We start from the raw sequence: 24,938 nt of genomic DNA on the forward strand, positions 1-24,938 counted from the left end.
CCACTTGGCGGGACACTGGAATGCGCCAGTCTTATTATCACTTACATAAAGCAGCACATCCAAAGATGCAGAAGGAGGTGGAGGCAGAGCATGTACCTGCCTGTACCAGCGTGGAATATGGGGAAAAGCGCTGGCTTTGGAGAATCCGGTGTAAAGCTGGCTCCATAGCAACTTAGTTATTTTAGGTTTGTTACTTCTATTCTATGAACTGCAGCAGCTTTCTTGTTTGCAAAATGGGGGAAATTAAAAGTGTCTGCTTAATAGAGTTTTTATGACGGTTAAATAAGATAATGCAAGGAAGGGCCTAGCATGTGTCTGGCCCCTGGGAGATGGTTAATAAAAAAAAGAGCTGTTATGATTGTATTTGTAAAATGAAGTAAGAATACCCATTTCGTAGTGATTCTATACTAAATAAAACAATGCATATTAAAGTCTATAACATATACTGTATGACAGACAGCATGTATTCAATTAATGTTAATTCACTCTGGAGCTACCCTTTCTTCTCAGTCTAGCAAATAATAAGGGATTTGTGTGAGTAGGGAAGAGAGATCCCTAAGGCAGTAAACAGTCTCATAGGCAAGTACAGACTTTATTAGCATTACAATGGTTTTCATCAGCATTTGAATGAAACCAATTCTTCCAATGTTTTTGATCCCTGGAATCTAACTGTAACTTAGCCTCACTATAGAATTTTGTACAGCAAAGGCATTTATGAGACTACTGCCTCCAGTGTATTCAGTGATCAAAAGTATTGGAAGTCTCTGTTGTAGCATAAATCTTAGTAGAACATAAATTCCATGAAGCCTGAAACTTGGTAAGTTCCGTTTCCCTGATGAATCTCCAGTGCCTAGAACAGTGCCTGTTACATGGTGGAAGCTCAGTAAATTTGTTAATTGAACGAATACGGCTCACAGGCATATGTTATATATCAATATTAAAAAGTTACTGTCCACAAGGATTAGAGACAGGAAAACAGGCAGTGGAGATAATTGGAAGTAAAATGGTGATACATGCCATCGGTCTGACTCAGAAATACTGGAGATTCTAATCGAGGCCTTCATCTTCTTTAGCAAGGCTGTAAGATCCTCCAAGCTAGATAAGAAACTCCCAAACACTCCCAACCATATTACTACTACTATCTTAATTTGTAAGTGCTTTACAGATTACAAAGTCTTCACGCACAAATTCTCTCATTTATAATTTCCTGGTTTACTTACACTTTATTTTTTTTTTGAGATGGAGTCTTGCTCTGCCACCCAGCCTGGAGTGCAGTGGTATGATCTCGGCTCACTGCAACCTCTGCTTCTTTGGTTCAAGTGATTCTCCTGCCTCAGCCTCCCGAGTAACTGGGACTATAAGCACGTGCCACCATGCCCGGCTAATTTTTTGTACTTTTAGTAAAGACAGGGTTTTACCATGTTAGCCAGGATGATCTCGATCTCCTGACCTCGTGATCTGCCCGCCTCGGCCTCCAAAGTGCTGGGATTACAATCGTGAGCCACCGCACCCAGTCACTTACACTTTTTATTAGAGTTCCTATTCTAGGCAAAGTCAATGGGAGATTTAAAAATACGTGAGGCCGGGCACAGTCGCACAAGTCTGTAATCCCAGCACTTTGGGAGGCCGAGGCAGGTTAATCTCCTGAGGTCAGGAGTTCGAGACCAGCCTGGCCAACATGGTAAAACCCCCGTTTCTACTAAAAATACAAAATTGGCCAGGTGTGGTGGTGTGCGCCTGTAATCCCAGATACTTGGGAGGCTGAGGCAGGAGAACCACTTGAACCTGGGAGGTGGAGGCTGCAGTGAGCCAAGAGCGTGCCACTGCACTCCAGCCTGGGCAAAAAAAGCGAAACCCCTTCTCAAAACAACAACAACAACAACATTAATATGATAGGATTTCTGCTCTTAAATATAGCTGGAAATATGGCAGGGCTGAGAGAATTCTTCAAGGGCAAATTTGAAGGACAAATGCTCAGTTCGTCTGTCTGCTCCACCCACACTTGTCCCATTTGTTTTGCCTGTACCCTGTGCTTTCTTTTATTTGCAGTGCCCCGTCACTGAGTCAGTCAGGACTGTGGTGACGCTCATGCCTGGGGTGCACAGCATGCTGGGTTCTAATCCTGCTGGCCATATAGGTCCCACTCTTGTGCACAGGGCAAGGACTCTGCAAATAGGAAATACATCAACCATATTCTCTTTTCTTACGTACCAATATTCTGAACACATTTTTCTCCAGGCTGGCAAATGAAAATACAAAAGAATTGCAAAATGAAACAGGTTGCGCTGAAAGGCAATAACTCTTTCCTCCATTTTTAAAGAAGAAGAAGAAAAAATGGAGGATACAATAAAAATAAACACTGGATTCCCTCTTATTCCATAGGGGTAGAAGAATTCTGGGAAATAATTCCCTGTGATAATAATTATATGCCTGAAGTATGTGAAGCTGTTTGAGAGACCGTGGGTTAAATTTAATTACTATGAAAATAATATTACCAGAAGACTGGATATGATAATAGAAGTTATGAAACAAGAAGCTCTTTTTATATGTTATTTTTAATTAATTAAAACAAAGAGTTATTTTTCCATACATTATCTTTCAAATTGGTTCTTCCGGCCTTCGAAAATCGTTGGTGAAACAGATGGTGGCATCTTAATAAAACAACATATCCACAATCATATGGTGGCAGACACTTCCAATGACATGAACCTTTCTTATTCCTAGACCAAATTTTGCTCATAATCTGAGATGTCTCAATATCTGGGGTAATTTTCCCTTATGTTCTTATTTTTTAAAAGGGAAAGGAAATGATTTTCAAGAAACTATATTTCTAACATATCTTGTTTCCTGAATTGAGTCTAAAGATGGTCCCAGACGAACGATGGTTTGACTTAGGATTTCTCAACTTTATGATGGCATGAGGGCAACAGGCACTCTGTACAAACCATACTTCGAGTACCCATACAATCACTGTGTTTTCCACTTTCAGTACAGCGTTCAACAGGTTACATGAAATAGTCAATACTTTATTATAAAACAGGGTTTGTGTTAGATGATTTTGCCCAACTGTATTCTAAGGGTAGTGTTCTGAGCACATTTAAAATTGGCTAGCTAAGCTCTATGTTCTGTAGGCTGGGTGTACTGCGTTAAATATATTTTCAACTTATGATGGTTTTACGGGAATGTGACCCTGTCCTAAGTCGAGGAGCATCTGTCCTTCTTAAAAACGCTATTGACGTGACATCTCTGTAATACATCCCTTCCCCCATCCCTGTTCGTTCCTTAGGGGATGGACCAGCTCTGAAGATCTCAGGGAATGGGGAGCCAAAAGCAGAGGGGTGAGAGTGTTGGAAAGGAGAAGAGAGACTCCTCTCTGGGCCAGTTTGTGAGTTCAGCCAGAACACAGGAAGAAAGAGCCCCAGACCTGAGTCCCTTACTCTGTGACGAGAAGCAGTTCTGACCTAGCTTGGGATAGAGGGACCCGCTGTCTGCATGGCCACCTAGCGTGAGGCACTGAGAGGGCCACAACAACAGTGACGACGTGGGCAGATGGGTCAGTAGTGACAGGATGCACACATGGACGTTCAAATCATGAGGCACGAAGAGCCCATCTGCGCTGACTGCGGGCTGTGGTACAAGAGGTGCCAGGATGAGCGTGGCGCTTTCATGGCACGGATGGGGGTAGCTGAGTGTAGTTCTGAGAAGCGGATGGCATCTGAGGTGGGGTGGGGCAGGCTGAGGGCTGTTCTCCTGGTTCCTGCTGAGGCTCATCCCCTGCTAATTGTCTTCTCCAGATTATCCTGTTACTGCATGGCTATGTATTAGCTCTTTGTTTGCCTACAACACATATGTGACACTGATCCCAATGACAAAGAAATCATGCTGACTTCATTTGCAGGAAAATCTTTAAAAAAAAAAATATATATATATATATAAAAATATATATAAAATAGGTGAATTTCTGGAAACAAAAAAGATTGATATAAACTTGGTTTGGGAAAACAGCACCTGATCTTAAAACTCTATGGGAATCTTTCATGTTCAGATGTGACGAGGAAGGAAGGACAAGGAAATGAGTGACTGGGCCTGAACATGGCCACCCCAGTAGTTCACCCAAATCCCTTTACTCCTACTTGTTAATAAGCAGCACGCACACATGCAGCGTTCACTCAGCCAATGGTTCTTATGCTTTGCAGTGTTCTGTCACTGTGGAAAGAGTTAACTCAAACACAGTTCCTACACCCACGGAGGATGGCAGTCTAGTGAAAATGTGGCAAGAGTGATGGGGACATGTTACAGCCAGGACTTTGCATACAGTGTCTGGAAGACAAGAGAGGGGCTGCCATAAACATGACTCATATGCACGGACTTGTGCACTCCACAAGCTGCCTGGCATTGATGCTGGGCTGACAGTGCTGAGCAAAAGCAAATCTAGTCCTCATCCTTGACCTCCTGGAGCCTGAGCCAGAGAACCATGATGCAGATCAGAACAAAATACATTAACAGTTACAAGTGGTGTAAGTGTCACTATGGAAACATGTATGGGGCTGTGAGCTTACAGGACTAGGGAGTACCTTGCTGGGGTCCAGGCGAGTGAGTGCAGATCTTAAGACAGAGGGACAGCATGAGCACCAGGGAGCAGAGCATTTAAGAAGCTGGGAAAACGCCAGAGTGACACCACCATCCCAAATGGGAAGGTGACAGGACATAAGGTGAGAAAGGGAGGCAAACACAGGCTATGGGAAGGATGCTGGACTTTAGCCCAAGAACAATAAGAAACAACTATAGTTTTTTCCTTTTCCTTCTTCTTCCCTTTAAAAAATTTAAAAAAGGGAGCAGGGTGGTGTTGGGCAGTTTCAGAGTGCTTACCCAGAGCTGACCTGTAAGTTGAATTTTGAAGGATGAATAAAACTTTGCTAATAAGGGAGGAAAGTGTGTTCCAAACATAGGAAGCAATATGGAATCACATGAAGGTCTATAGCCCTGTGGCACTATTAATATGCAGGAAGTTGGATTTGCTGACATGAAGAGCAGACAGGAAGCGAGGGGGAAGAACAAGAGTGTCATGTGAAGCTAACAATGAGTTCCCTTCCAGAAACCACGTGGTGCCACTGGCACATTTGAAGCAAGGGGGTGGAGTGGCTGGGTGAGACCGTGCAGGTTCTGGAGTCAAAGATTGGGTTCACTTCTCTGTTCTCCTTACAAGGTCTTTAATTTGGAGAAACCACTGAACTTCCTCTTCCTAAGAATCCCCCAACTACCACATTTATCCTAGTGCCCAGCACACAGCTAAGTGAGTTGCTGCTGTACTTGAGAAACCTCACAGAGAGGAGGCACGGTACAGTGGGGACTGACAGTGGTATACAGACACAGCCATCCAGGTGAGAAGTCAGGATGGGATGGGCGAAGGTAGTGAGGGTGAAGGGGAGGGAACGGGCCTGGGAGGTGTCCAGGCAGAACGCGGGGAAGTTGGGGCGAGGAAGGACAAATGCCCAGTTCCAGCTCTGGTGTGGCAGGTCTGGGTGGATGTGGAGCAGCTGCCTATGTGCCTCTGAAGAACCCTCACAGGAGGCAGGTGAGTAATGTGTCTGGTGTCTGGAAGAGGGGCTGGGGCTGGAAACAGAGACTTGGGAGCAAACACAGAGGTGGCAATTGAAACCATGGAATGTGATAAAATGACAGGGAAAGTACAAAGAAGGAAATGGGTGAAGGACGAACCACAGAGATCTGAGGTGCATGGACATACTTTTAGTACGTCAGAGCCTCAAGAGAAAACAGTCCTTGCGACACAGGAAAGGAGGCGTCTCACCCTCCCCTAACCCTCCGTGCTGAGACTGACGGTCATGGTCAGGATTCTGCGGCTCACAGCAGGCAGAGCTCGTGAGCAATGCCCCTTCCAGAAGGCTGCCTGATCAGGGTCTGCTCTGGTGTGGTTATACCCGCACTGGGAATTTCCTTCAAGTTTCAAGTTTGAGGAGACAGCATGCCATGCTCACTATGTCAATGTCACCACAACTCCCGAGACCCGCCCCGTGCTGGAAGCTTTTGATTCTTAGTCTGAGGAGGAGAGAAACAGAACACTAGACTTCAGGACACAGTGAGTGCTCAAACAAGATTTGTTGGATGAATAAAAGACAACTGGACTAACACAGGAGAATCAATGATTCTTTCTGGGTCTAATCTGTGTGCAAGGAATTGTTTTCTCATTTAATTTAGCTTTTTGTTTAGTCAAGGGCAAAGAAGATCTTAGTTAAGAGACACTTCTGCCTATAGAAGTGATATCTGGTTAAAACAATATCACTCTTAGGAATCAGATGTGGAGGACGGTTAACTGTATAGGGAAAATATCTGAGTGAATATGCAGAAAAATGTATAGAATCCTTAAGTCAGTAACTATGCTACAGAGTAATATTCATAATTACAATGAATTGATCACATAAGTTAACTTGGAATAAACTAAGTCAAAGGGAGAGGGTGGTAAACCCTTTCAGAACATTACACCAGAAACAAAAGAAAAATATACACGGCTTGATACAAGCATCAGTGATGTCTAATGAGGGCAGCAGTCATCCAATAAATTAAAAAAAAAATTACTCTGAGAGCAGACATAATCAACTAATTGAGCACTGAAGAACATTAATAGGCAAATTATTAACATTAATATAGAAAAGATACATCCAAATTGGAAGAAGAAGAGAGAAATAAGCAGATATAGAGGGCTACACATTAGGTTAAGACCCAGATCCAGGTACCTGCTTTCAGATCATGCGTGCAATGTTCGGATGCTCTCAGGAAGTGATACTGTACGAAAAGGTACTCAAGGAAGATGTCTTCCTCATACCAAGAAGGCAGTGTCCTCTATGTTTGATGCTTCATTTGGAATGACTTTTCTTCTTCCAACGATATTCCCATAACCTTAGTTTGATTTGTTCTCTCTAATCCAACATATTCAACCTAACACTAAGGCCAGCCAATTCTGTTTATCAACATGCCTCAAAGCCACTCCCCTTCTCCCTGTGCTGTCACATTGCTCTAGCCAGGCCTCTGGCATCATCTGAGTAAACTCAACTAGGGCAATGGCCTTCTGACTGGCCTCCATGTCTTCAGCATCTTTTCTATACGGGGTGAGCTAGCTAAAGGAGTGTCTGCAATCTGCTGAAAACACCTGAATGGCTTTTCAATGCCGAGGACCACATTCTAGCATCTTATCTTAGCACAGCATATGGAGCTCTCTGTGATTAGCAGTCCCACCTTCCTCCACCCTCATCTCCCACTACATGCCATCAGCAAAACCAGAGTGTCAGCAAAACCAGAGTTCCTGACAGCCAACACCAACTACGCTGCGTTTCTCATCTGCTCCTGCCTCCCTTCCCCAGCGAGTCCCTACTAGCCCTTTATAGCTCAGGTCAGCCACCACTACTTTCTTCAGCTCCGATCCCCTTTTGGGTTAGGCTGCTGTCTCTCCTATCTGCTTCCACAATATTCTGTTCATTTCGCTATTGGTATTTTGTCAACATGCTGTTGTAGAAATTTCAGGGAATCTATCAGTCCATATCCTGAACTACAGGTGCTTCTTGGGCAAAGGTTATGTTTTGTTTATCTCCACATCCTCAGCAAGGAACAATGAGTCTGGCACAAAGCAGGTACCCAATAAATGTTTGCTGAATGAAACATCAAACAAGCATATCAAAGCTACATACTACAGTGATAGAGTTCTTTGGATGACTAACAAATACCTGGCTGAGAATATGGTTCAACAAGTTTAACTGAGTTGGCAAAGTGACAGTTAGTTATGAGAAATTTCAAAGATTTGGCAGCTGGACTACCAGTGTAAGAGACAATCATGTAGTAATTAATTCATCTGTATCTACTGAAATACAGAAATGATTTTGGAGCACTTACTAGAATACCAAATATTCTGCTAGAAAGTTCTGCAACTGTAGTAATCTCACTTTACAGATGACACACAGGGAGTATATGATTTATACCAAAGTCACCGAATAAAAAAATTAGTTGGCCTAAAATTTGAGCCAAGGTTTCTTAAAGGCCAGAAATCTTTCTAAGACTGCCTCACTCATGATACTCATCCATTATAGTGAAAACAACATGTAAGTCAAAGTAGTTCAGGAGTCACAATTTTGGGGACAGATGGGGTGAAAAGAAAATTAGGGGAAACTTCTAGAAGGAAGTCACTGCGATTTTTTTTTTTTTAATCACGAAAGATCATTTCTGCGAGCTGTTTTTTAACCTCAAAATGCCTGAGTTAAGGGAACTATTAATACAATCAAACAGAATTCCAATGAGAACCTATGAAACCATACAGATGATTAAGATATCACAGTGATACATTATGTCATAACCTTGGCAACTTGCATTCCTATCACAGATCCAGACAACAGCCAGGAGGACCCGCCTTAACTGAGCCGAACTTTGCTAAATCTAGGAACTCTCAGCTCGGTTCATGTAACTTACCTAGTTTTATTACTTCATTTGGTTTCTGAAGGTCAGAACTTTCCTAAATTGGCTAGGTACCAGTTGATTGGGGAAATACTAAGACAAATGAAATCTATGATCTGATGAGGTGGGATTCAGTGTGAAGAAAGGGGTATACATGAGCAGTAATATGATATGAAGTGCCTTTCATCCTCAGCAAAGTCTGTATATGACTCTTGACATGAGTCATTAAGAGGTAATTTTCTATTAGGCTCATTATAGCCATTTTCAAAGAGAATGCTTTGTAATTATACTTTGCATACAAAAGAGTATCATCCTACTGCAACAGAGAATAATTGAGAGATACTTTCAGAAAATTCTATTTACTTATAATCGTACTTTCTGGCCTAACTTTACTCCGCATTTTCTTATATTCTTTTATTTTCTCTTTGCTTTGATTCCCTCATTATTTTTTAATCATAACAATTATTTTATTTTATTATATTTTACTATATGTATTTTTGTAAGTTTTAAAAATGCTTTAAAGGCCAAGGCAGAGTATAAATAGAATAAGTGCAATTTAGAAACTCTTGTAAACTACAGTTAATAAATCAGCAATGACACACAGATCTAATAACTTTTGACACTTTGCTTTAATATCTAGAGTAAAAAAGAATGCTATTTTTCACCCCAAAACCTTGGCTGCTGAATATAATTTTCTTATCTAAACATCTTAAATATTTTCTACTCTAAGTTAACTGTACTATTTTTATTTTTTGAAACCATTATCACTAAACCTGGCAGAACTTAGCAACGTAAGAGAAAAAAAATTTTTTTGGAAACTCCAGCATATTTAACAATAATGAATAATCTTTCAAAAGTCTAAGAAACTGTTTTTAGGCACAAATGAATTACCTCTAGTTGCCTGTGGTGCATTGTTGAAGAGGTCAGGTAACAAGAGTTCTTTGTAATATAGTGCCACAGGCTCTATATGAAATCCAGTCACATAAATTCAGAACAAATATAAGAACTGATTTGGAAACAACTGAGAAAATTTGACAAAGCAGTCTTTTTCTCTTTTAATTTTCCCTTCCTTTACTATGTTCTTACGTATGGTATAATTAAAGAATTAAAGCAATTTTTACCGATATGTATGATGTGTTCAACATTTCACAGTGAGCAAAACTCTTATTTGGCTGCTGAAAATAGAATACAGTGTTATTTTAAAAATATTTCTGTAATATAATATGTGACAGCCAAAACATTATGCAAGGTGTCTCCTCAGCCCCACTACATTCTGCAGATCTCCACCGTTTGGGCACTATTTCAATTTGCATGCTTCCTCTGTGAGTTTCTTGAGCTGTCCTTATATGTACATTTCATATGCCCAACCATACTACAATCTTGTAGCAGCAGGGCCATCTTGTGTTTGTATTCTACCTATTCCTAGGTTCTAGTGTGGTAACACACACACACACACACACACACTGTGAGCGTTCAAGAAATATTAGGAAGAAATGGATTTGTTGATTTGTCTCAAAGAGGAAGAATATTTGGCATTAAGGCTTTCACTGTAGCCGCCTTGTTTTACAACGTGAAAGGTGCTTGTGAATACTATTCAAATTAGGGTTGATATTGAATTAGTCTGTTCTCACTTGACTGGATAATTTATGAAGAAAAGAGGTTTGATTGGCTCACAGTTCTGCAGACTGTACAGGAATTGTGATGCTGGCATCTGCTCAGCTTTTGGGGAGGCCTCAGGAAGCTTACAATCAAGGCAGAAGGTGAAGGGGGAGCAGACACATCACATGCCAGAGCAGGAGCAAGCAAGCGAGGAAGAAGATGCCACACACTTTAAAACAACTGGATCTCATGAGAACTCACTCATTATTGTGAAGACAGTACCAAGGGGAACGGTGCTAAACTATTCATGAGAAATCTGCCCCCATGATCCAACTACTTTCTCCCAGGCCCCACCTCCAAAACTGGGGATTACATTTTGGAATGAGATTTGGGTGGAGACAACATCCAAACTGTATCATTACTATTCATGCTAGCTTTCTTGATCAATCAGTGACACATAGGGTGGAAGAGGCAGTCACTGTTAAAAGATTCACAACAAGGAAAACATGCGAAAGAAATCCTTTGATGAGTGAGAGGGCTGCCTGGTTCCCATTCCAGGAGCTCATGGTTCTAATTCCTCAGCTTGCCAATAAATCTGGATTGCAACTAGTAATATATTAAAGAGTTCCAGTGGCTCAAAAAGAAAACAAGACTCCTAAACATGAATCATTATTTGGTTCCTTCATTAAGACTGCAATCACAGATATCAATAATGTTTCATTCAGTTGTGTAGTACATAGTAATTGAGATCTGACGTTGATCAGTACTTAGGTTGATCAGGACTTAGGAATCGTACCACTCATGAAACTAGGGAGCCTGTTTAACCATTTCACCTGTAAGGAGGAACTGTGAAAATAAATTTCCTCGGGTTGATGTTTCTACAGATTTTGCAGGCTTAGTCGCAGGATGCACGGGTGCAGGAAGTTTCTTCTGAAAAGGATGGGGTTGTGGAAGCAGCAGCCCATGGGGAGTGAGGCGGCCTTCTAATCCCATTGTGCCCTTGACCAACTGTGAGGCCAATCAAGTTGCTTCCCCTTTCTATGCCTCACTCTGCTGTGAGACCTATTTTGTCACTTACTGGGGATTTTACCTCGCACTTAACATCATGGCATTTAGCTCAGCCCAACGCTTCAGCCACAGTTACCCACATCTGGTTCTGACACACACTTTGCATTTTACTTTTCACATGCCTTACTGTCTTTGCCTGGAATGCTCCTCCATCGCATGTCCACCTCTGTGGCTGACACAGACTGTTGCCTGACCAGTAGTTCTTCCCACCATTTTCTCTCTGCTGTCTTTTCACTAGAGAAGCTAGAATAGCTGTATCCTAATTTTCCAGCCTGTCGTTTACCTAGTGATATAAAATGTAATGATTAAGTTTTGGTCAATGAGACAAAAGCAGAGTCCTCCTGGAAAGCTTTACCCTTTCCTGGCTGTGACTGCCCTTCTTCTTCCTGACTAAATAAGGATATATCTGGAGCTTCAAAAGCTGTTTGCAACCATCAGGCATAAGCATGAGAGGAACACTGAGACTCACACACACCTTGATGTTTTCTAGCTGCTAAATAAGCTCTGGCAGCTACATACCTCTAGACTTTTTCTATGTGAGAAGAATAAGCCCCCAATTTACTTAAGCCCGTGTAAGGGCTTCCTATGACTTCTGGTCAAAAGCATTCCTAATTCTAAGTTGGCACTTAGGAGACCAGCTCCTCTCTATGGCCTTTTCTTTGTACTTCACTGATAAACTTCTTTGGGAGCTTGTAATTTTTTACCCTTAATAGGGGGCTCATTTTGATCTGCAGCTCTTTGCACAATGCTTAGTGTATAACACATTAATAAAAACTCAAATATCTGATGAAGAATTAGGGAGTTCTGACACTACATCTGATATGCATTTGGGCATCACTTTAGCCTTTTCTCAAGTTTTATAATAACATATTTCTTAATTTGTAAGAGGGATACCTCTGAATACAATTTTCTCTTGCATTTCAACACTGAATATTTATTAGGTTGGTGCAAAAGGAACTGTGGTTTTTGCATTGTTGGAATTTGCTGTTTGACACTGGAATACATTCTTGAATAAATGTGGTTATATTATACATCATTTTAATGGGCAATTCTCAGTTTATTTTTTCTTTTTGCTAATGACTTGCTGTTTACGTTTATTTTAGACTATGGAAATGATGTCAGACAAAAAGCACATTTGAGCAATTTTCTTATTTGAGCTCAAAATGGGTCAAAAAGCAGCAGAGACAACTTGTGACAATGCATTTGGCCTACAAACTGCTAACGAACGTACAGTGCTGTGGTGGTTCAAGGAGTTCTGCAAAGGAGACGAGAGCCTCGAAAATGAGGAGCCTAGTGGCCAGCCATTGGAAGTCATCACCGACCAATTGAGAGCAATCATGGAAACTTATCCCCTTACAGCTACCCAAGAAGTTGCCAAAGAACTCAATGTTGACCATTTGATGGTCATTCAATTTTTGAAGCAAATTGCAAAGGTGAAAAACTTCGATAAGTGGGTGCCTCATGACTGAGCAAAAAAAACCCAAAAAATTGTCATTATGAAGTGTTGTCTTCTCTTATTCCATGCAACAGTGAACCATTTCTTGATCACATTGTGATGTGTGATGAAAAGTGGATTTTATACGACAACGGGCGATGACCAGCTTAGTGGCTGGACTGAGAAGCTCCAAAGCACTTCCCAAAGCCAAACTTGCACCAAAGAAAGATCATGCTCACTGTCTGGTGGTCTGCTCCACTACAGCTTTCTGAATCCCGGCAAAACCGTTTCATCTGAGAAATATGCTCAGTAAATCCAGGAGACGCACTGAGAACGGCAATGCCTGCAGCCGGCACTGGTCAACAGAAATGGCCCAATGTCTCCATAATGACCCTCGACTGCTGGTCGCAAAACCAACACTTCACAAGTTGAACAAACTGGCCTCATCCACCATTAGTCTGACTTCTCGCTAACCGACTTCCACTTCTTCAAGCATCTCGACAACTTTTTGCGGGGAAAATGCTTCCTTGACTAGCAGGATGAAGAAAATGCTTTCCAAGGGTTTGTAGAATCCCGAACCATGGATTTTTACACCACAGCAATAAATTATTTCTTTTTGGCAAAAACGTGTTGATTGTAATAGTTCCTATTTTGATTAATATACAGTTGAGCCTAGTTATAATAATTTAAAATTTATGGTCAAAAACCGGAATTACTTTTGCACCAACTTGCTACATAGGTACTGCGCTAAGTAGTAGGAATAGAGATAAGACAGAATTTCTGCTAACTGTGTATGTGTGATATGTGCCCTAATAAAGGTAAGAACAGGTGCTTCCTCAACATCTGCTTATCTCCTGCTTTACCCAGAAACTGGCTGGCAGGCTTGGCACATAAACTCAACTTTCCACCTTCTCATACTCCACCTTACCCTCTTCTCCTTCATTCCACTCCTGTAAAACGAAACACCATTCCAGCTGTGCTCTCAGGTACCACTTTTCACCTCTCATGGGGTCCTGCTCTAGCAGTTATCTACTTTCATGTTTTAATAACCAAATTTCCGGTGGGAGGTGGAGGGGGTATCTATACTCGTGGGAGCAATTTACTCACTTCTGATTCATGTCTCAACCCCCACAATCTGGGTTCTGCCGTAACCACTTGACTAACAATGCTGCTCTGGTAACGGCACCAGAGGTCTCTACACTGCCCTCTTCATGAACTGGATATTGCTTAGACAAGCCACCCTGCTGGCCACAGCTACCTTCCCCAAACATATGACTATCTTGACTTCTGCACCACTACTCTTTACTTGGGCTCCTCCCATTTCTTAAACCCTACAGTAGGTAGCCAAGAGACCAGGCGGGGGTCTCTGAGACCTTTCACGGATCCACCAGGAAAACTATTTTCTTTTTTTTTTTTTTTTTGAGACGGAGTCTTGCTCCGTCGCCCGGGCTGGAGTGCAGTGGCCGGATCTCAGCTCACTGCAAGCTCCGCCTCCCGGGTTCACGCCATTCTCCTGCCTCAGCCTCCCGAGTAGCTGGGACTACAGGCGCCCGCCACCTCGCCCGGCTAGTTTTTTTTGTATTTTTAGTAGAGACGGGGTTTCACCGTGTTAGCCAGGATGGTCTCGATCTCCTGACCTCGTGATCCGCCCGTCTCGGCCTCCCAAAGTGCTGGGATTACAGGCTTGAGCCACCGCGCCCGGCCAGGAAAACTATTTTCATAGTTATCAGGAAGACATTGCATTCTCTTATGAGCATACAGGTGAAGTTACTAGATACTAAGTGACACGTGATATAGCAACAAATTGTAGTTAGCAACAAATATAAGCACCCAGTTGTCTTCTATTAAGCCAAACATGAAAGAGACATGCACAAGTGTCAAACTATCTTGGCTCTTCTTCAGCCAGCTCCTTCAATTTTGATGTTCCCTAGAACAGCATCTGTAGCTCACTAATTTTCTCACCTTAAACTAGGATTTCTCAATCTTGGCACGACCAACCCTTTGGGCCAGCTAATTCTTTGTCAGTGGGGGCTGTCCCCCGTGCATCCCTGGCCTCAGACACCATCCCCCGTGCATCCCTGGCCTCAGACACCTAGCACCCACTTTCCAAGTTGTGGCAACCAAAAATGTCTTCAGATACTGTCAAATAAAATCACCCCAGGATGAGAACTACTAACCTAAATAGTATTCCTAGATAATTCATCTAATATCTAGGTTTTAATTTGACTTACGATGATAATTCCACTTATCAAGTACCTATTCTGCACCAGGGACTATCCTAAGTACTTGATGTGCATTAACTCACAACAGTGGTGCTGACTACAGCCCCCATTAACAAAGAATTAGCTGGCCCAAAAGGTTGGTCGTGCCAAGATTGAGAAATCCTAGTTTAAGGTGAGAAAATTAGTGGCTACTGATGCTATTCTAGGGAACATCAAAATTGAAGGAGTTGGCTGAAGAAGAGCCAAGAAGACAAAGTTTAAGAATGTGGTTCTTGGCCAGGCACGGTGGCTCACATCTGTAATCCTAGCACTTTGAGAGGCTGACGTGGGCAGATCACCTGAGGTCAGGAGTTGAAGACCAACTTGGCCAACATGTTGAAACCCCGTCTCTACTAAAAATACAAAAATTAGCTAGGCACAGTGGCAGGTGCCTGTAATCCCAGCTACTTGGGAGGCTGAGGCAGGAGAATCACTTGAACCCGGGAAGTGGAGGTTGCAGTGAGCCAAGATCGCGCCATTGCACTCCAGCCTGGGCAATAAGGGCAAGATTTCAACTGGAAAAAAAAAATGTGGTTCTTAAACTTACTGGTCTCAGGACCTTTTTACACTGTGTGAGATGGATCAATTATGACTCTCATTTTATGAAGAAACTACAGAACAGAGAGTGATGTGACTGGCTCGGGGTCACACAGAGCTGCTGTTGCTGACTATTGCGGTGCTGACCACTCCTCTGAGCCTCAGAGCCCTGTGATTAACCACCTCTGCTGGGCATCCCAGGGGAAATTTACACCCAGGATACCCTAAAAATGAACTAAAAAACCCTTTCTCCACAAGACCTAGTTCTGCATTACCTAAGTCAGTTAAATGTGCAAGTTTAAATTCACCCTCTCTGTGCTTTAGCTTCACCAGAAACCTGGATGCCATTCTAAACTCTGCTTGGATTCTCTTTTCCTTAGTCCTCAATCCAATCATTCTAGTTCTAACAATTTTCCCTTGTAATGATTTCTCAAATACAACATTTTTCTCTATCTTCCCCTATTCCGGTCCTTACTAGCGTCCTAACCTCTACTCTGCACTGCTGTAATCAACTCCCATTTGATGTCCTTGGCCCCTCAAAATCATCTTCTACAATGCTGACAGAGTGATCTATCAAAAAATGCAAACCTGGTCACGTCATGTTAGTGGCTGCCTGTGAGCTAAGGGTAAAATCCAGGGTCCTCAGCACAGCCCCCAGACCCTCAAATCAATGGCCCTCTCCAACCTCAGTGCCTTCCTGTCACCCCCTGTATCATACTTCTCTCTCTGGCAGTGCTGTGCTGTTTGCCTGCCTGAGCACACCACGCTGCTTCATGCCTTTGATTCAACGTCACCCCTTGGGAGGCCTTCTAGATTCTACACCCTGTGCATCCTTCTGTCACAACACTTAACCTATCACAGAGATAGTCTGTGATAACTATCTCTGTACCTGTGTCCCACATAGGCCTGTAACGCCATTGATAACAGGTGCCTAGCTTAGCTCAAAAATCTCAACTTTGTCTCTCCAGGGCCTGGTATAGCAGGGGTCCCCAACCCCGGGGCCATAGGCCTGTCAGTACTGGTCTGTGGCCTGTTAGGAACCAGGCCACACAGCAACTGAGTGGTAGGTAGGTAAGTGTGCACCATGGCCTGAGCTCCATCTCCTGTCAGATCAGCTGCGGCATCAGATTCTCGTAGGTGCACCTACTGTACTGCGCATGCGAGTGACGCAGGTTGCATGCTCCTTATGAGAATATGAGGTGGAACAGTTTCATCCTGAAACCCTCCCTTGACCCGGTCCATGGAAAAGTCATCTTCCATGAAATTGGTTCCTGGTGCCAAGAAGGTTGGGGACTGCTATGGTATAGCACTAGGCAAAGTACGCTTCAGAGAAGTTTCGTAGAAGCACTGAGGTAAAAGAATGACACACAGCAATGAGACCTGTTTGGGTGGCGGGAGGGATGGGAGTGGAGGCTGTGGGATGAAGAGAGTTGGGAAAACTTTTGTTCAGAGAAGGTCACAATTGAGCTGAATCTTGAAGGAAGACGAGGCACTCTAGACAGGATAAAGGTCCCGCTGGATAGAACAGTACTTGCAAAGGCCTGGAGGCACAAGAGGACGTGGCACATTTAGGAAACTGCAACAGATGATGACAGAGGACAGGATGCACATGGGGGACTTGGGCTGAGACTGGAGGAGCAGACAGGGCTCCTGCTATCAAAAAGTGGCCTATATTATAGGTCTTGCAAGAGGGTTCCAAATTATTTATTTCACTACTCCAATTACTTTAGGCACCACAATTCGCAGGTCATTAAAAAATGTGTACTAGTCTACTTTGGATTACTTATTCAGCACTACCTGTGTTAGTTTTGATAGGTAACTTAACCTCTCTGTGCCTCAGCTGCCTTACAGGGTAATAAAAATAGTACCTACCTCACAAGATTATTGTCAAAACAAAGGTGTTAACAGACGTGAAGAACATAAGATAGCAGTGGTACACAGAATTGATAGTGGATGTTGTGTTGCCATTGATTTGCCATTAGTGACAAACAGCTGCTGGGATTAGAAAGGAGGAAGGGGTTGTTCTTGAAATTCACAAGACAGAGCCTTAATGTAAAAGAAAGACATATTTTATAACAAGTAAGTTTATCTAGGGAGGTAATAGTAGCAGGAATCTAGGTTTTTAGGTCCATGATCTCAGGCCACAGTATAAAACGATTACCAGACTCCTTTGGATAATATATTCATAGTTGGATAATAAATTTAGCTTAAAAGTATATGCTTATAAAGTATAATTTGACCAATTATTTTCTGAACGCATATGATCTTACAGTTGCCCATACTGAAGCCCATTTTCAATTTTCTGCCTTTCAGGTACAGCCTTGAATGGTTTTCCTAAAGTTTGAATGATTTTCCTGTTGAGTTTCGTGAATGATTTTCCTCTTCAGTTGGCAATTACTCATTTGAAAACACCTGGGCCTCATTTGCTCATAAATCATTTCCAAACAGAATTTCAGAAACAGAAGGGTCCTTAGAGATTGTCTAGTCCAACAGTCTATTTCATAAACAAGAAAACTGAAATACGGAGATTAAGTAACTTGTCCAAGTTATAGTCTTCGAGGGCTCCACCTTGACTTTCCTACGTGCTCTCACATAAGACTCTTCCCGCCAGGGTGAACTGCCTGCTGATTCCAAGTCCTTGTGTACCCCGAGTAAGCTTTATGACAAACTCTCTCACTCCAGACTACGGTGAAATCAAATGGTTTCCATGTATTTAACTTGCATATTTCATGTGTTTCCTCAACAGACTTGGTTAAGTACTTGATGCTAGATGTTTGGTTAATTCTTGCTAAAGTTCCACCAGTATGCCTATTATTACACTCTTTATTCTCCAGAGTCAAAGTCATTAAGTAAAATCATTCTCTCCCATGAAATTTAACCACTTAACTGGGTGGATACAACCTCAGGGGCATGACCCAGATGCTGTTTTCAAATCTGCAGGGTGAGTATATTTTCTAGGTGGGTTTCTAAAAATTTGAGAATCGTTGCTTAAGAGGCTTAGTGTTCCTGTCCTCTGACAGAGGTTGTACTGGGCAGACCCATCTCAGGGCCTGCCAGCTCACACACCTGGTGGAGGGCGGCCGACCTAACCAGGTGTGTTCCAAGGGTAGGCTCTGCTCTTATGACATCCAATCCACAGTCTGGCCAGTCACCTAAGGGGGCCTTGGGGGAAAGAGATGAGTTGATCCAATCAGATTCTTTCTCATAGGAATATGGCTCAAACTCAGAGAGGAGCAGGTAGTTAGTAAAAACGAAACAAAACAAAAAACAAACCTAAAAAAAATGCAGAGAGAGAATCCATAAGAAAATGATGGGTCACAACCAGCAACACTGTGAAAGCAGAGGCTCTGAATTACAAAAAACATACAAAGAGTAACAATAAAAGACTCAGAGGCAAACAGGGAAGTGGGGAGGCGTGGGAAAAAGTGAATGTGTTATATTAAAGATGTAAGAGTTTAGGCCCTCAGTATTCTGCTGTCAAGGTCCAGTAAGCCGGATCTCTGTCTGGTGAGCCAGGATAAACTGAGGTTTCAGCTCTAAAGCTTGAGACGCCTTTTCCTTTACCGCTACGCGTTTCCACCGTACCCTAAACAGAATGGATTTGATTCTTGCAACCAAAAGAACTCATTACGACACCCAGGAAATTTTAGGGAGGTGCTAGAGTGTGCCTTCAGCTTTGCCGCTGTGTGCAACTCACTGGCCACTTCCACTCTCAACTCTTCCAGCTCAAGGGAAGTTTTACATATGCAACACATTGGCCTTAACTTCACCAATGGCTGATTTCCATCCTTTTTTTCTCTTCTGCAGAAACATAACACTAATCATGCTCGTAGAACAACTACCAAGATAGTCTTTAGGGGGAAAACGTCACAGGTCATGAACGTCTTCCCTGATAGAAACAATGGCTCCTCCCCGAGGTCACAGAGGCCACACCTGTAGGTAAGAGCACGCTTTTCGATGGCGGAGCCCGGTCCTTGCCTCGCGGACGCCGGCGCAGGAGCTCCCGCGGCAACCCGCATCCCCGGTCCCCGGCCCCTGGCCCCCGGTCCCCGGTGCCCGCTGGGTCACCTGTAATTGTAGGAGCTGAAACGCTTGCTCTCTCTCAGCATCGCCCGGTACAGATCTAACACTTGTGCGCGACTGGAGGCTGCCATTTTGGAAAGAAAAAAAATTAACGGGTCCTCTTCGCCGAGGTCCCAAGTACGACCCAACCTCGGAACTCCAGCCTGTGCAGAAACCACGCACGAAATAAAATGCAGCGGCTCGACCTTGCCAGCGGGCCGGTCCTAAGCCTAAGCCGGCAGCCCTGCGGACCGCAGACCGCACCGGGCGTCCCGCGCCGCTTCGGGGGCGGGCGAAGGCAGGGCTCGGGGCAGCTAAGGGGGCGGTGCAGGGAGGGAGATGCCTCCGCCCCGCCCCGCTCCCGCCTCCGCCCCCGCCGGGAGGCTCGGGATCCAGCAGCCGCTCCACGCGGCCGGCGGGCGAGGAAATAAGAGGCCCGGCCGCCTGTGCATCCAGCCAAGCTCCTGGGGGACGGATATTGGAGGTCCGGGCATTCGAGGGACGTGCAGTTGCATCACGGAGAGCCTTTGCGAACCGTCTGGGGTTTTGGCGGAGACATTTGTGTTTCGGGGCGCAGCGCCCCTTTGTACCTTTAGAAGGCCGCGTTGCCCGGGTTACCGAAGGCCGCCGCGTCGACGCCCCGCCCCTGACAGCCGATGCCCCGCCCACGCTGGCTGCGGCCGCCCTCGGCGCTGCCTGAGAGACCTTGCGGGATTTCAAGGGTGACTTAACTTCGCCCGATCATGGTCGGCAGGGTGGGGTTTATTGGCATTCCTTGGGCCGGGGGATGCGACGTCTGGGTGTGGAGGTGATGAGACAGGGGTTCCGTGGCACTCCGGCTCTGCTCAGGGCGACCTGCGTAGGGGCCTCCGGGGCAAGGCCCGCTTTCTGTCAAAATGGCAGCGCCCAGCGTGCACGGGTATCTCTGAAGTTGGGGTTTAAGATTCTTGCCCGTGAGAGCCAACGAGCCTGCAGTGCTTCTGGTTTTGAAACACCTGGGTCTGGGTTTCCTGGGCGAGCGGTGGGTGAGTGCCGACCTCGTTGCAGCCTGGGGTAGGACGTGGGCGGTTCGTGTGGTTAGGGGGTTACATTGGCCATGGATTTTTTCCTCTTTCCGGATGTGTTTTTGCTTTTGAGTGAAGAGTCCCCGTGGTTTTGTAATCTAATAAATGCGTAAAATGCAGCTTGGGCTGTAGACTTTGGAGAGTAATTAGAGCCCGTTAGGGCTTTAGGCGTTCTCCAAGAAGCGGAGCAAGTTTTCAACCATGGCTTTCTTCAGAAGACTTCAACTTTTTTGAATCATTTTATTAAAGTGGTGGATAAACTTGCTTGTTCTGATCTTTGAGCATGGGACTGGACGCTGGAAGCTTCAGCCAGTTCTAGTTACTGTGTTTGCAAAGCACTTTTCTTGTTTTTGGAATCTTGCTTTATGTAATCAACCTTAGGAAGAACCACACCTTTCTGCACTCGAGCACAGAGGGGAGTACCTTATGCGTAAAAACAAAACAACTTTGCATTAAAATCCATCTTTCTCCCAACCACTTGGTCACGGTTGTGTTCTCATCTGCTTTAGTGTATTTGGTTTTAAAACGATAAACCTGCTGTATATCTAAGCAACTTTATATTTTCAGGAACTTTTTTTTCCTTTCTTTTATATTTTTTGAGATGGAGTCACTCTCCGTCGCCCAGGCTGGAGTGCAGTGGCAGGATCTCGGACTCACTGCAACCTCCGCGTCCCGGGTTCAAGGTATTCTCCTGCCTCAGGCTCCCGAATAGCTGGGATTACAGGCGCGCGCTACCTTGCGGAGCTAGATTTTGTATTTTTAGTAGATACGGGGTTTCACCATGTTGGTCAGGCTGGTCTCGAACTCCTGACCTTGTGATTCGCCCGCCTCAACCTCCCAAAGTGCTGGGATTACAGGCCTGAGCCACCACGCCTAGCCTCTATTTTCAGGAACTTTAAAGGCAGGAAACACTTCTCTGACCTTACCATTCTTTAGTGTACTTGCAACCTGGTGTCCTTGCATCCAGATATTCTTATTGATCCTGATGCAGTGACATTTTTTAAAAGGCACTGAAGAGAAAATACTTTCATTAAGATACCTTTAAGTCTCCTCCCTGACTTCTTGACAATCTCATGTCTGTGATTTTGTTTTTGTTTTTTTGTTTTTTTTTTTAAAACAGGATAGCAAAACTTCTATTACTTCCTGGTTGGTCAGGTCGTTGAGCAAATCTAGTCTCGGGTTTATTGAAAAGACTTTTTTGAGTTTTCCCTTTAGTATTTCTTAAAGGATCCAAGACCAAGGCAATTGCACATTGTTACAGAGTAAGATTCAGAGCTGATTTCTCTTGATACACTGTTGTGTGCTGGTGATATGAAATGATATGCGGCACCTCAAAGCTGCAACATTAATGCAAGTTGCTGATAGGGAATGCTATCAGAGTGAAAAAGAAAAACTTGAAGATTATTTTGGCATGTTTAAAAATAGCAAGGATTACATTATTTATATTTTGCTTTTGAGAGTAAAGTTGGAATAATTACTATATACAATTGTTTCTACCTAATTATCAAGGAATTTAATCACTAATGTATGTGGTATATCTAAATGAATCTACTTTGTTGTAATCAAATAAAACTTTTCCAAATAAATATGTATAGTTTAAATAGTTTGGGTAGCTTAATCCTCCGTTAGTACGAGCAATGGTTGCAGTTAGGAAAGTGATAGCTTCCCAGTTAATTCTTAGCCAAGTCTTCACACAAATTATTTTATTTAAAATGGTTTACCAATGTGTTGGACATCATTACCTGGAGAAACTAAAAGAAAATAATCATTCCGAAGCTACGTCTCACTTTTGCACATCTTCACTGCGGAGATTATGTAAAAAAAAAGAAACAAAAAAAAACTCTATTTGAGATTGTAAGTAGAATTGGGCCAGAAACTGAAGAATGGACCTTACACATATGTCCTTTAATATGCATTCATTCTGGGTTGAAATTTTTCTTAGCGAATATCTGTAAAGTAGGAGGTACCATTTAGGCATCAAAACATAAAAATTTCTTTAGTATTCGTTTATCGAAAGTTACCAACTACCTGTAGTTCTTTATGTAAGATCATTTATTACCTTCTATTAAAATTAGGGTTGTCAATGACCACTTAATGCTTCGTGAAGAGAAATTTCTCTAATCATAATAAACAGTGTAACAACAATTTGCTGTCCTTAAGCTTAAATATCAAAATGATGTATAAAGTAAAATTTATATAGTAGTAGTAATTTATGATATTATTTTGAAATTATTCAGCTGGGCATGGTGGCTTACACCTGTAATCTCAGCACTTTGGGAGGCTGAGGTAAATGGATTGCTTGAGCCCAGGAGTTTGAGACCAGCCTGGGCAACATGGCAAAACCCCATCTATACAAAAAATACATCATAGCGAAACCTCATCTCTACACAAAAAATACAAAAATTAGCTGGGTGTGGTGGCATGTGCCTGTAGTCCCAGCTACTTGGGAGGCTGAGGTGGGAGGATTGCTTGAGCCCTGGAGCTTGAGGCTGCATTGTGCCATGATCACACTACTGCACTGTAGCCTGGGCAATAGAGTGAGACCCTGTCTACCAAAAAAAAAAAAAAAAAAAAGAAAAAAGAAATTATTCTATTCTACACCACACATGAATCCAAGTATGATACATTGGTCCTTCATTTTAATAGAACATGAAGGGGAAAGACCTTAGATATCAACTCATTCGTTTGTACAGATGAATAAACTGAAGTCTTTTTCCTCGTTCATTCATTCCTTCAGCATTTATTGAACACTTCCTGAGTACTATAGGTTATGGTTTTTCTTTTTTTTTTTTTGAGACAGAGTGTCACTCTTGTTGCTCAGGCTAGAGTGCAATAGTGCGATCTTGCCCGGCTAATTTTTTGTATTTTCAGTAGAGATGGAGTTTCACCATGTTGTCCAAGCTTGTCTTGAACCCCTGACCTCAGGTGATCCACCTGCCTGGGCCTCCCAAAGTGTGGGAATTACAGGCGCAAGCCATCGCACCCAGCCCATGAGTACCATATGTTATATAAGACGATATAGTTACAGTGATGAGAGCCTCCCCACCCCTAAGAAACTTGTACGTGACTAGATAAGCCAAACAATAATTTATTTTATAGAGACAGGGCCTCGCTCTGTTTACTAAGCTGGAGTGCAGTGGTGCGATCGTATCTCGTTGTAACTTCAAACTCCTGTGCTGAAGTGATTTTCCTGTCTCAGCCTCCTGAGTAGCTAGGCCTACAGGCTCATGCCACCATGCCTGACGAATTTTTAAGTTTTTTTTTTTTTTTTTTGGTAGAGATGAGATTTCACTATGACGTCCAGGGTGGTCTCAAACTCCTCAGTGCCTCTCCTGTCTTGGCCTCCCAAAGAGCTCAGATTATAGTTGTGAGTCATGGCACTTGGCCAGTAATTTATTTTTGACAGTTGCTGTGATATGAGTAATATTAGCAAACACTAAAGGAATACAGAAGAGGAATACTGAGCCAGGACTTTCACCTAAGGGAAGGCTTTTCCAGAATGAGACGTAGAATTTTCAGAATCAGAATGAGAAGTAGAAGGTGTTTCCAGAATGAGAAGTAAGAGCCAGTTGAGGAATGTGGTTGAAGATTGCAGTGTATATTCCAAGCATGGAGGAAGAAAGGTGCTTGATCTATTTAGAGAACTCTAAGTGTTTTAGAATGGTAGGAGGTGGGAAGGGAGGGAGCACTGCAGTGTTTAGCCCTGTATTAGCTTTATTTTAGCGATGTTGTGTCTCTTTGTGGAATAAATTATTTTTTCCCTTATGCATTGGCTGAGTCATATAACTAGAACTTAACAGCTGAAATGTTGAAATGGAGATTATTTATTTATTTGGGTACTGATAACCTTTTGTTTCAAATCATGAATTTGAATCCTATATTCCAGGGGCACTGAAATGTTATTTATTTACCTGTGCATTCAGGAGATAGCTGGCAGCCTAGCAATTCAAGTTACTGTTCTTGTGGTAACTTGAGGGCGATATATAAATCAAACACTGATCCTGTTTTCCAGAACTTTATAGTTTAAATGCATTTGTATATGATTAAAATGAGGTATTAGGTTGGTGCAAAAGTAGCTGCAGTTTTGACCGTTACTTTTAATGGTAAAAACTGCAATAACTTTTCCACCATCCTGTACAAAGTGCTGCAAGGAAAGGGCTGGTGAAGCGTTGTGGGGTCTCAGTGCAACGAGAGGTCACTTCCTTCCCCGATGCTTGGGCCACACCTCAGACCAACAGCATGGCTAAGGCCCAGGGTTCAGAGAATTTTGTTTAATTTTTAAAAAAATTCCCTCCATGATTAGGTGTAGCCAGGGCTGAGAAACATTGACCTGAAGGAATTAGGGGGCTTCATGGAGGAGGTAGTGTTTGTGTTGGGTTTGAGAGGATTTAAGTTTCTCCTGGGCCTTGAAAGGAATGGAAGGATTTAAATGTGTGTTGTTGTTGTAAGATGACT

General features: G+C 43.1%; 2 protein-coding genes across 4 annotated transcripts in view; one reads left to right on the plus strand and one right to left on the minus strand.

Moving 5' to 3' along the window:
* Window positions 1-19,754, minus strand: part of LYRM4 (LYR motif containing 4) — a 161,214-nt gene extending 141,460 nt beyond the window's left edge. The window contains exon 1 of the mRNA XM_007973800.3: window positions 19,426-19,754. Coding sequence (XP_007971991.1) covers window positions 19,426-19,511 — 86 coding nt within the window. The 5' untranslated portion in view covers window positions 19,512-19,754. The remainder of the gene's footprint in view (window positions 1-19,425) is intronic.
* Window positions 19,755-19,782: 28 nt separating this feature from the next.
* Window positions 19,783-24,938, plus strand: part of FARS2 (phenylalanyl-tRNA synthetase 2, mitochondrial) — a 511,397-nt gene continuing 506,241 nt past the window's right edge. Inside the window, exon 1 of one of the 3 annotated variants that reach the window (XM_007973794.3) lies at window positions 19,783-20,141. The gene's annotated coding sequence lies outside the window, so the exon portion shown is untranslated. Of the gene's footprint in view, window positions 20,142-20,206; window positions 20,445-24,938 lie in introns of those variants that run through there. The other 2 variants (XM_007973796.3, XM_007973793.3) reach the window with 2 other exon arrangements.

The sequence above is a fragment of the Chlorocebus sabaeus genome, chromosome 17, assembly GCF_047675955.1.
Source record: "Chlorocebus sabaeus isolate Y175 chromosome 17, mChlSab1.0.hap1, whole genome shotgun sequence".
Classification (NCBI taxonomy): Eukaryota; Metazoa; Chordata; class Mammalia; order Primates; family Cercopithecidae; genus Chlorocebus; species Chlorocebus sabaeus.